A 12,154-nucleotide genomic window follows, 5' to 3' on the forward strand; every position below is an offset into this window, starting at 1 on the left:
TTAATCACATATTCTGGTGGAATTCATTATGCCATATTTTTAAGATGGAAAGGGCAATAGCGATACAAATATAGACATATAATAACTTTGAAAAGATACGGGGGGCCATTTGCAAAGTATTGCGATGAATAGTCATCAGTTTTTCTTTTCCTTTTCTTTCTTAGCTGTATTTAGCACACTCAAAGGGGAGGGTGGAGTTGGGGAGAAATTTTATAAGATATGTTATAATATGTTATATAACATGTGTGCTGGTGGATGCATCACTGAAGCCATCTGCACAATGCGCAGCAGCCTCGAAAAAAGCCAACAGGATGCTGGGCATCATAAAGAGGGGCATAACAACCAGGACGCGGGAAGTCATCATGCCATTGTATCGAGCGATGGTGCGTCCACATCTGGAATACTGCGTTCAGTATTGGTCGCCGCACCTCAAGAAGGACATGGCGGTACTTGAGAGAGTCCAAAGGAGAGCAACGAAACTGGTAAAGGGGCTGGAACACTGCCCATACACCGAGAGATTAGATAGGCTGGGGCTCTTCTCTCTGGAAAAAAGGAGACTCAGGGGAGATATGATAGAGACCTTCAAGATCATGAGGGGCATAGAGAGGGTGGATAGGGACAGATTCTTCAGACTGAAGGGGACAACAAGTACGAGGGGGCATTCGGAGAAACTGAAGGGAGATAGGTTCAAAACAAATGCAAGGAAGTTTTTTTTCACCCAAAGGGTCGTGGACACATGGAATGCGCTACCGGAAGAAGTGATCAGGCAGAGTACGGTACAGGGATTCAAACAGGGATTGGACGGATTCCTGAGGGATAAAGGGATCGTGGGATACTGAGAGAGATGCTGGGATGTAACACAGGTATAGAAAGCTAACCAGGTAATAAGTATAGCAACCCAATAGGTCGTACATGTGCAAGACCGGAGGGTTAGGACTACGATGGGAAGATAGGACTTAAATGAGAAAACAAGGTGGCAAGTGAGCCCCTTCTGGTGATGCAGACAGGCGTGACCTGTTTGGGCCGCCGCGCGAGCGGACTGCCGGGCAGGATGGACCTATGGTCTGACCCGGCGGAGGCACTGCTTATGTTCTTATGTTCTTATGTGTATATTCTATTTTAGTTGAAAATGTGATGAAGGGAGGGTGGGTGGGTAGGGGTTATTACACTATTAGATTTTATGTGTTAGATAATATAGTGCTATATTGGAATTACTTGTATGATGTATTTTTGTGCACTTGTTGTTTTGATTTGAAAATGAATAAAGATTAAAAAAAAAAAGAAATACTGAGGTTGAAATTGAACAGATTCACCCAGCTAGACATGGGTTTTAGTTGGTGAAATATTACTTGTTCTGACTTTCTCCTTCAATTCTCTAAATTTGTGCAGATAAAATCACTATCCTAATAGATTTAGCTGGGTAGGAAAGGGGCTGGATTGTGGTGAAGCCAAGCTGAGATGTATGATATTCTGTTCTGCCTGTCTACACAACAATTTTTAAATAGATTTGGCTAGATATTCAACAGCATGTTCAGACAGTCAGCTGAATATCCCAGTAAAGATACTTGATTATTTTAACATGCACAGTGGACTTTTCAGTATTGACATCACTTTCCTTTTCTCCACATGAATGTGAAATGCTTCAGTGCTTTGATTTGAAATGCTGGTAACATACTACTACTATTAATTATTTCTATAGTGCTACCAGAAGCACGCATCGCTGCACAGAGTAAAAAGAGTAAGAAAACAGTACCTGCTCGAAAGAGCTTACAATCTAAACAGGCAAGACAGACAAACAGGATGTCATGGATACAGTTAAGGGGAACAGTTAATCAGCGGGCTGGGTTGGAGGGCAGAGGTGTAGGGTTAAGGAGCAACTCAGTTCCCCCAGGAAGTTACTGGGAATTCTGTCTCTCATTCCGCAGGCTTTGGAAGGTTCCGGTCAAGGGGCATCTTCCACTAGTCTTCATCTCCTTGTTCGAGTGGAGCTCTTGGTCCAGGTCCCGGCTTTGGTCTCTGTGCTTAGTACTCCGAATGGATCTGAAGTGAAGTACCTGCTGGCACGCAGGTGCCTTCAAATGGGCAGGTAGAATGCATACTCTTCCATGTCTCTGGATTTCTTCACTCTGAGCTGGCATTGAGGTTTTCCTGGACTGGTAAGGACAGAGCCACTGTCAAGCCATGTGCTAGGATGGTATGGGATGGGGGTTAAGCGGTTGCAGAACTGAATGTAAGGGAAAGTAGACTGTCAGACATTCAGCTTTCTCCATGTCTTTGGGAGTGTGTGGTGCAGTGGTTAGAACTACAACCTCGGCACGCAACTTGTGACCATGGGTAAGTCACTTAATCCCCATTGCCCCAGGTACATTAGTTAGAGTGGGAAAAATGCTTGAGTACCTGAATAATTTGCATAGAATTGTAGGATATGCGGAATATGAATTATTTTTTTTAAGTGCCATCCCTTCTTTTTCTTGCTAGCTGGTGCAGCTTTGGATTCTGATGCCCTCTCACTACAGACACAGTAATAGTCAGATGTCTGTGCATTATGAAATATTTGTGTCATGTGCAAAAGAGAAAGTAAAATATTAAAACTTTTCCAGGTTTTGTTTCTGTATAGTCTGTGGCCTAAAGAGCTTGTAAACCTGATTTTAGCTAAAACAGATCAGAGGACCCTTCAGGGGACCCTCAGTTTGTGCTTGAGGGTGGAACTGAAATGGAACTTTCAGATTTCTTAGCTATACTTTAGTAGGGTTATCAGATTTTCCTTCAGCTGCCAAGTTCTACCCCCAGCCCCACCCCCAGACAGGAAGCTTTTCAAAACCCAGACAAAGTGCCGAGTTTTGAAAAGCCATCCGGACGTCTGGTAACCCTACACTTTAGCCCAGCTTGACATGGTAGAGCACTGTAGTTTCTCCTAGAGTGGTTGTGCCCTGCTCTCCTGTCTCTTTGCCTTGTCATGACCCCAGAGTCTTCCACAGTGAGCAATAAGTGGGCCTTATTCAAACTTCAGTCATGCATCCGTTCCTTATAGCTGGCTAGGCTTCCACTCTGCTGGGGGTTCTGGGCCTTGAATCTGCTATGTAGCTGAACTGGGCACTACATGCTCATTGATTGTCTCAAAGTGGAACATGTTTAGTAATAATAACAATTGGTATATCTGGCTAGTATACAAATCTGTTATTTTTACAAGGAAATGTCACTGAATCATCTAAGGTGAAACTGTTAGTTCACCCTTTCTACCTTGTATCCAAAGGAAAGTGTAACGTTTGTTTTTAGACCCTCAGAGACGCCACCAGAAGATCACATTATCATATCCTCTGGCTTTACGCACCTGATCCTCATCGGGTCAATATATGGTGTGTGTCCATCTCTAATTTTTATCTATTTTTGACTTTTTTTAATTTTAGTTCATTCTAAAACAATAAATAGTTTTAAAGAATATTATTATGTAGATTAAATACTTAGCTTCACTGGTGGTTGTTGGTTAGCAAAGGATTAAAGAGCCAACATGTTTCACCCGTAGAGGGGGTTTCCTCAGGGCTACTATCCCTTATCAGTGCCAATTATTTTTCCACGATACGACCACCCAATCTGAGTCTTTTAAGATTGGGTGGTCGTATCGTGGAAAAATAATTGGCACTGATAAGGGATAGTAGCCCTGAGGAAACCCCCTCTACGGGTGAAACATGTTGGCTCTTTAATCCCTTGCTAACCAACAACCACCAGTGAAGCTAAGTATTTAATCTACATAATAATATTCTTTAAAACTATTTATTGTTTTAGAATGAACTAAAATTAAAAAAAGTCAAAAATAGATAAAAATTAGAGATGGACACACACCATATATTGACCCGATGAGGATCAGGTGCGTAAAGCCAGAGGATATGATAATGTGATCTTCTGGTGGCGTCTCTGAGGGTCTAAAAACAAACGTTACACTTTCCTTTGGATACAAGGTAGAAAGGGTGAACTAACAGTTTCACCTTAGATGATTTAGTAATAATAACATGCATTTAATGGGATCTTTTTGATTTGAAGACTCAAGGAGGCAGTAGAACATTATCTCGACCTGATGGCTGTACTGCAAGAGAAGGGATGGCAACCGCAGGTAAGTGTGGGGGAGGAAACGCCACAAAAATAATTGCAAACAGTAGAGTGCAAAGAAAGCTGTCCCTCTCGAGGTACCATACACGGTTTGTTTTTATGTATTTCATACAGCTCATAAACTGCAATTCTGGTTTAATAGAAACATCTATAATTAAAAGAAAATGATAACAACACCATTATAAAACAACCATCCATTTAACCCAATCAGAAACAGAAATCACTCCACTCTATCTCACCTGCACTGCTACTTCATCCAAGGCCTGTGTAAACAGCAAAGCCTTAAGCCAATGGTCGCCAACCTTTCCTGTAAAGGGCCACTAAAGGATTTCAGGCTCACACATTTAAGCCTATTCTAGTTGAAAACAGAATTTCTAATGATATGTTTATCATGCATGCATGCATGCTTTGGCATTTTAGAAAAACTTTGGCATGGTTTCCACAATTCTCTGAATTCAAGTATTTCATGGTTTCTCTAGATTTTTCATATCACTGCATTACATGTGCATTTAAATATGAATCCTGACCTTTGACCTGTCCTAAAGCCTTATGTACATATGGCGCAGGCCTTATAGGTCCTGCCCTATGCCGACCATCGTCCTTGCTCGGTCTATGGCAATGCTTTTTTCATATATTTACTATACTATCCAAGCAGGCAAGATCTGAATTTAATGAGGAAATATTTCAGTTAACTGTTTGAAGGCCACAATGGAGGACTTCAGGGATTATGCATTGGAGACCACTGTCTTAAGCTGCTTGCAGAATCTCTTGTAATTGTTATTATTTGAAAACTTGGCTATTCTCAAAAATGTAATATTTCCTCCTCTTTATTATATTAAGTCCCTCTAAACTTTCTCTATACTGTCCTGTATCCCTCATTGGAGTTCCTTCTCTATACCATTCCCTGTAAACCGTGCCGAGCTCTATGAGTGTGGAGATGATGCGGTATACAAACTCAAGGTTTAGTTTAGTTTAGTTAGTTCTCTCTGTGCAATTGGTGAGGTATTCTGCCCAACTGGGGTGACTACAAAAAATGATGCACTATGAATTATAATAAACTGAGCTTATAGGGTACCCTGTCAAATTCCATAAGGCTGCGTGCAATGCACATCTTATTTTTAGAAAAAGTAATACTTAACCACCATACAGTTAAACCTCTTAATATGTTATAATCCTTGACATTGTATAGCATCTCCTTGGAACCTCTGGGAGGAGCCCTTTTAATTTACAAATGAGCACTTGCTCACTGAATTTAATTGGCTCTCCTTGGATAGGAATTATTTCAACCACACAAATGGTTTCATTACTACATGATGGAACCTATGAGAAATTCCAAAGCAGAGAAGAGTCTAGAATAGACCTTTTTTGGGCATGCGTAGAATTTCCTGCCACTGTACAACATATACTGTACAGTAGCCCATGCTTCCTCAGTTCTTTTTTTTTTTTCTGACCAATTTACTAATTAGATAACAATAAGGGACATTTTTAATTGACTTTTACTTTTCATTTCACCAGTTTCAGCATTTATTTCTAGGTGTTTGATTTTGCAGCTCTAGTTTTTGCAGTGCCACTGAAGAAACCAGGCTTCAAACATTGCACAAAGTGCAAAGGCAAGATGGCTTCAGCTGACTGACACGACAAATGTTTTAAATTTATTTATTCAATTTTCTATACCGTTCTCCCGGGGAGCTCAGAATGGTTTACATGAATTTTTCCGTCTGTCCCAGTGGGCTCACACTCTATCTAATGTACCTGGGGCAATGGGGGATTAAGTGACTTGCCCAGGGTCAAAAGGAGCAGCGTGGATTTGAACCCACAACCTCAGGGTGCTGAGGCTGTAGCTTCATCCACTTTCTTCTTGCTTAAAAATATCACCTTGAGTGAGAAGTATTTTAGATTTCAAATTGAGATGCTTGTTAGCTACAAATGGAAAGCCTCCTAGTAACTGAATTACCAGGTTTTCTCCCACTTCCCTGGTCCAGCCAGATGGAGAAATCCCGTCTACAAGTTCAGCTCCTCCCCTATGTAAAGTTCACCCTTTGGGGAGTGGAGTGGCCAGGTAGGAGGAGAAAGAGCTGCCTTGGCACAGCACTAAGAGGACGACACCCATAGCTCTTCCGCACAACAGGGTTCCACACCCTAGCATCGATGTACTCTGACATAGACCTTCTCTGTTGGTGCACAGTTGGCATCCAAGTCCTCCAAAGTGCCGATGCTGAGAGTCTCCTGTTTTAGGGCCTGAATTTCCTCTCTACCCAGAAAGCTGTCTCTGCAGTTCCGGACAAAGAGCCGCTTCCTCCAAAGAGAAGATCTGGTTCTCCATCAAGGCAGTGTTCACAAAGATACCATTCTTTACCTTAATCACCACCTCAGCTCTTGGCTTGTAGCAAGTCTCCACTTCGCTCAGCTCACTCTGCTCTTCAGGATCTTTGGAAGCAGTTTCTTAAAGAAAAACTTCATCCTTTTACTTCAGAGCAGATTCCTCAGTAGTTTACAAAACTGTCATCTCTGCTTTTCCCTTCTCATTTATCAGCTTCATCTTTGTTAGACCAAGCTGCTTCTGACTGGGAACTTCAGTCCTGTCCTATCTCCTTCTCCATTACCATCAAGGAGGTCTCCAGGTGTCCCTTCAGTTCCATTGCTGTCAGAACACAAACACACAGCTTTGCCTGAAGACAATTTGTGAATTAGACTTGCCTGTGCTGAGTACCTTGACCTAAGAGCTAATTGCATGTCTGTTTTACAATACTTAGATGCTCCTAAAGAGATGGTGGTGTTACCATTACATGAAGTACTTCTTGATCTTCATAAGGAGATTTGAGCAGCACCATTTGCTTCTCAGTGTACTTCAAAGTCTATTGAAACTAAATATAAGCTACAGCCAGTCATTGGTTTTGCCAAGCCCAATTATCACATCACTCTATGATTGGGCAGTCGGCTCTTCAAAAGCATAAAAACTCAAGAACAACTTCTAATTTCCCTCCTGGAAAAGATCACAAATTTCTTGACTTGATTGGTAAATGAATTTTTCAGAACACCATGCCAAGTGCACGTATTGCTGCTCATTTTTTCTTTATGACTCAGTATATGTACAAGGACTTGGACCGCTTAAAGGCTATGATAGACTCTATTATAAGAGATGCAGCTAAAGACTTTGATTTAATACTTCAAAATCGTGAAGTATCTCACTTTCTCGTTCTGGCTCTTCCCTGTCTGTCCCCTCCGTGCTGCAGTTCTTCAATCTTTGGGCTGCTGAGAGCTTGCCCCAGAAGCCGCCTCTCTGCAGTATTCCACCTACTTGGGAACAGAAAGTCATAGCAGTGAAAAGGCTTCTGGGGCAGGCCAAAGGCAGCAGGCCCACCTCACTGATACTGCCAGTGACCTAAAGATTAAAGAACTACAGCATGGAGAAGGCAGATTGGGGAAGGCCATACACGACTCTGGGGGGGGGGGGGTGTTTGAAAAAGGGTGGCTGTGCCACCATGATACTAGACCCTGCTGAGGGGAAGACATTGGAAGGACATAGAGGAATGAGAACCAATGGTTGGGGGGATAGGGTGAGATGTTTCCACAGGGGAGCTTTTGGTAGAATAGAGGGGAAAGAGAAGCAGATGCTGGGGGGAGAGGTATTTAAGAAAGTGAATCCAGGAAGGAGCAGGGGGTGAGAGTGATGCAGTACCATAGGGAGGGGGCAGAGAGTGAAGAAAGACAGATTGGTCCTGATATGGGGTACAGGAGAAAAGGAAAAGAAGGAAGAGAAGCTTGACAGGGGCAGAACATGGGGACAGGGGCAGGGATAGAGACACAGAGGGAAATAGGCAAGAGTGATGGCCCAGAAGGGAGATACAGAGCCAGACAGAAAGGGACACAAAGAGAATAATGGAGAGATGAAAAAGTTAAATAGACAGGAGATATTGGAAAGCAGAAGGTGGATGGGACTAGGGGGTTGGAAAAGGAACAGAACAGGAGGTAGATGGGGCTAGGGGGGGTTGGAGAGGGGAAAGGGATGGAACAGAAGATAGTTGGAGCTGAATGGAAGGAGAACGGAGTAGAAACTGCATGGAACTATGGATAAGGAGGAGAAAGGGAATAAAGCAAAAGATGACCAAGGGGTGGAGAAGGAGGCAGATCAGAAGATGGGTGGGCAAAGAGCAGACGATGACTGGAACTTAATGATTGAATGGGAGAGTGTTGGGGAGCAGAGAAGGGAATTACGGATAAGAGATATGGAGTGGGACTGGTGGGAGGCAGGGACATTGTATTGTGGCACAAAACCAAAAATTGGTCCAGGACACCACAACCTATTGAACCAGCCCTTCTTAGGGCTTCAAATCTTTGTGCAGATGTGCACAAGAAAGTTACAGATGCCCCATATTTGGGCAACAATTTGGTGATAAAGGTTAAAAGAGATTATAGAGTATATTAAGGACGAATGCAACACCTTGTCTACTTTAGAGGAGGATGATATTTAACAATGTGGCTCATCTTCCAGGTGGTACAACTCATATCAACCAAAGTGATCTCGCTACAATTACAATTACAACTCCTACAATAAGTCTCATCCTTCTTATAGACACACTCGTCGGCCTCAACAATGGTTGCAAAAACTAGAGCTGATAGGAGAAAACTGGTGCCATTTTTGGAATCAGCAGATCAAATATACCCAATCTAACATTTGAGGCACCAAAATGAGTGTTGGCCAGTGTAATCATAAACCAAAATTCTAAGAAAGCCACACCTTGCATGCCGTACAAAACCTATATACTGTAAATAAAGGAGTCTGAATTAAAGTGGAGATCCCATAAGTCAAGGAGTTGGAGTTGAAGGTTTTATGTACCAACTCCACAACCCTGATTGCCAAATGGTCAACCACTTTCCAAAAATCCAGTTGTCAAGCATTTCATGAGAGGTCTTTACAACCATAAGCCGACTGAGATAAAATTGAGAGGCCATTTTCAGCAAAAACTTAGGATGCATTCTCAGTACTACTCTGTTACATAGAAATTGAATAAAAGGCGGAAAAAAGATTAATGCTTGAATCTCACTGATATGGCGAGTAGAGGCAATAGTTATGAGAAAAACTGCCTTCCATGTAAGAAATTTGAGAAAGAGGTTCAGTATGAGCTGTGGGAGGACAAGGTTGAGGTTGAATTGGGGATTGGGACTTCCATACCGCCTTTTTGTAGTTTTACAACCACACTCAAAGCGGCTTACATACAGGTACTTCAAGCATTTTCCCTATCTGTCCTGTTGGGCTCACACTCTGTCTAATGTACCTGGGGCAGTGGAGAATTAAGTGATTTGCCCAGGATCACAAGGAGCACATGGGGTTTGAACCCACAACCTCAGGGTGCTGAGGCTCTAGCTCTAACCATTATGCCAGCATCATTCGGACCCAGGGTTGCACATTACAGCGCATCAATTGTGAGCTATGGCAACTGCAACTCCTTTTCATGTGCAAAGTGACGACTTGGTCCTCTATACGTACCTTTTAAAAAGCATTACTGTTTGGATCACCCTGGCTTTTCTGATTCTGTGTTTAATACATATGTTTAATGCTTCATCTTGCTGCCTACTCCATTATTTACTTTGGCTCCATTTCCGCTTTTTCAAATGTCACTTCTTGGGAGGCATCACTTGTGTGACTGAAATATCCCCTATCCATGGAGAAAATGCAGTTGTATACCTGTGTGGATCACGATAAACAATGGAGAACTGTAGCACAAATGAGAATACCCAAACACATAACTCAGCTGATAATGAGCCTCTACAAAAATCATGAAGCTGTAGTGAGAACAAAATATGGCAACACCGATTGGTTTCCAATAAAATGTGGCATCATGTAAGGATGCATCTTGTCACCTTACCTGTTCAACCTTTATGGCGAAAGCTATCTTCAGAAAAGCAAATTTGGAAGAACAGACATTGGTTTCAAAGTTGGTGGCCAAAATATAAACAACCTGATCTTTGCAGATGATTCAACACCCATCACCCAGCAGCAAAGAAGACTTGCTGTATCTACTGAGTAAAGTCAAAGCCGAAAGTCATAACATGGGATTAGAACTGAACATAAACAAGATGAAGATCATGAACGCGGAAAATGATGAAGATTTTGAGCTGGAAGGCAATAATATAGAAGTTGTAAAGGATTTCAATCTCTTGGTCAGTTTTGTAAACAAAGATACAACTAGCAGGGAAGAAATACTCCACAGAATAGCACTTGGTCGCTCTTCGATGAAAGCTCTCGACAAAGTATTCAAAGGCAAAGAAATAACAGATGAAGATCAGACTTGTCCATGCACTCATTATCTCAATGGTCAATTATGGATGCAAAAACTAGACACAAAGGCCCTGATTCAGTATAGGACACCCGGTATGGGCTTGGACAGTCCTCACGTTGTTAAAGGACTTTGTGACCTCATTATGCAACCATTATTTTCCATTATCCCCTTCAGTATCCCATTTTTCTTCCCCCTCACCCTTCCCCCTCCATATTCCTTCCCCCTTTAACATTTCTGGATGCAGATATGTATAACCTAATATAATATGTATGATATTATCCCTCATCTTCGCTACCCTAAATAGTTTAGTGCTTAGGTTGTCATTGTGTCTTTTTCCATTTTATATATCTGTCCTATATTTCAGTGTTTTTCAACCGCTGTTCCTGGTGTGCCGTACGGTGCAGACACTGATTAGGCCTCAGGCCGGGTCCCGCACGCGCTCCCATGAGACTCCCCCGGTCCGCGCTGCTGTTCAGTTTCGATCTTCTGCTCTGACGCAACCGAAAACAGGAAGTTGCAGCAGAGCAGAAGATTGAACACTGAGCAGCTGCGCGTGCGCGGCTCTTTGGGAAAGCGTGCATGTCGCCGAAAAACAAAACCTACAAACTAAGGTGAGGCGAAGGGAGAGAGCTGGCTAAACAGTAGGATCGATTAGGCAGGCGAGTGGTGGCTGCGGGGACCATGCGATCGCTCGTGTTCCCGGCTCAAATTGGAAGGAGGGAGTGAAAGGGAAAAGGATTCTGGGCCAAGGGGATGAAGACGGAAAGAAAAACCCACAGCAGGAAAGAAAGGGAAGGACAGGCAGGTGAGCCAGATGCTAGAAGCAGGGGGGGGGGGGAAGAAAGAGGGAAAAAAGCTAGATGGGGTTGAAAAGAAGAGACACACTGGTATGGAAGAGGAAGATAGGGGAAATCTGGACACAGGAAGGTAACAGAAAGAGGGGAAATTATGTGCATGGGGCATAGGGACAGAGACATAAAGGGAACATGCCATGGGGATGGTATATGGACACAGGGGGGGGGGCAATGACAGATACATAGGGGAGATATTAGAAATGGAGAAAATAGGAGCACAGAAGCGAGATGGTTTGTGGGGATGGGACAGGGACCGAGCTCGCAGGCTCCAGTGGCTTGCACAAATTACATTGTAACGTGCCATGAAAATAAGAGGGAGGAAGGTAGATAGATAAGCCACGTGAGAGGAGCTGAAGGGTAGTAGAAAGGAACAGATGGTAAAGGAGGGAGGGAAGGGTGGTGGTGGAAAGGAATAGGACAGACATTGAAGGAGGGTGGAGAGGAACAGACCCCGAAGGGAAATGTGGAAGACAGAGTGGGAAGAAGACAGATGCCAGACTATGGGGGAGCGGAGGGAAGAAGATGGGTGCTAGACCAATTGGGGGGGGGGGTGAAGGGAGAGGCACAGTAACAGCAAATGGAAGACGTAGAGAGAAGACACACAGTGGATGGAAGGAATTGAATGAGAAGATGTGGAAAGCAGAAACCAGACAACAAAGGTAGAAAAAAAATTATATTTATTTATTTATTTTTTGCTTTAGGATAAAATAGTATATTAGTTGTGTTGATAAAAATTTATAAACAAAGCCCTGCCAGCTGAACATCTCTTTCTCTAGTTCAGCAGCAGGAACTTTGATTTATAAGAAAGGAATAAGCTAAATATTACAGTACTAAGGCTTATATGGATGCAGCGGGGACGGTGACGGGGCGGTGAATGGGATGGCAGTGGCGGTGACGGGGCGGTGAAAGGGATGG

General features: G+C 43.0%; 1 protein-coding gene across 6 annotated transcripts in view; it reads left to right on the top strand.

Annotated features, from left to right (window-relative positions):
* Positions 1-12,154, top strand: part of FANCG (FA complementation group G) — a 144,396-nt gene that overhangs the window by 91,474 nt on the left and 40,768 nt on the right. For all 6 annotated transcript variants that reach the window (XM_033936332.1, XM_033936323.1, XM_033936313.1 and 3 more), the window contains 2 exons: positions 1,926-2,086; positions 4,039-4,108. In XM_033936332.1, the coding sequence (XP_033792223.1) occupies positions 1,926-2,086; positions 4,039-4,108 (231 nt within the window). The remainder of the gene's footprint in view (positions 1-1,925; positions 2,087-4,038; positions 4,109-12,154) is intronic.

Source organism: Geotrypetes seraphini, chromosome 1 (assembly GCF_902459505.1).
Source record: "Geotrypetes seraphini chromosome 1, aGeoSer1.1, whole genome shotgun sequence".
Taxonomy (NCBI): domain Eukaryota; kingdom Metazoa; phylum Chordata; class Amphibia; order Gymnophiona; family Dermophiidae; genus Geotrypetes; species Geotrypetes seraphini.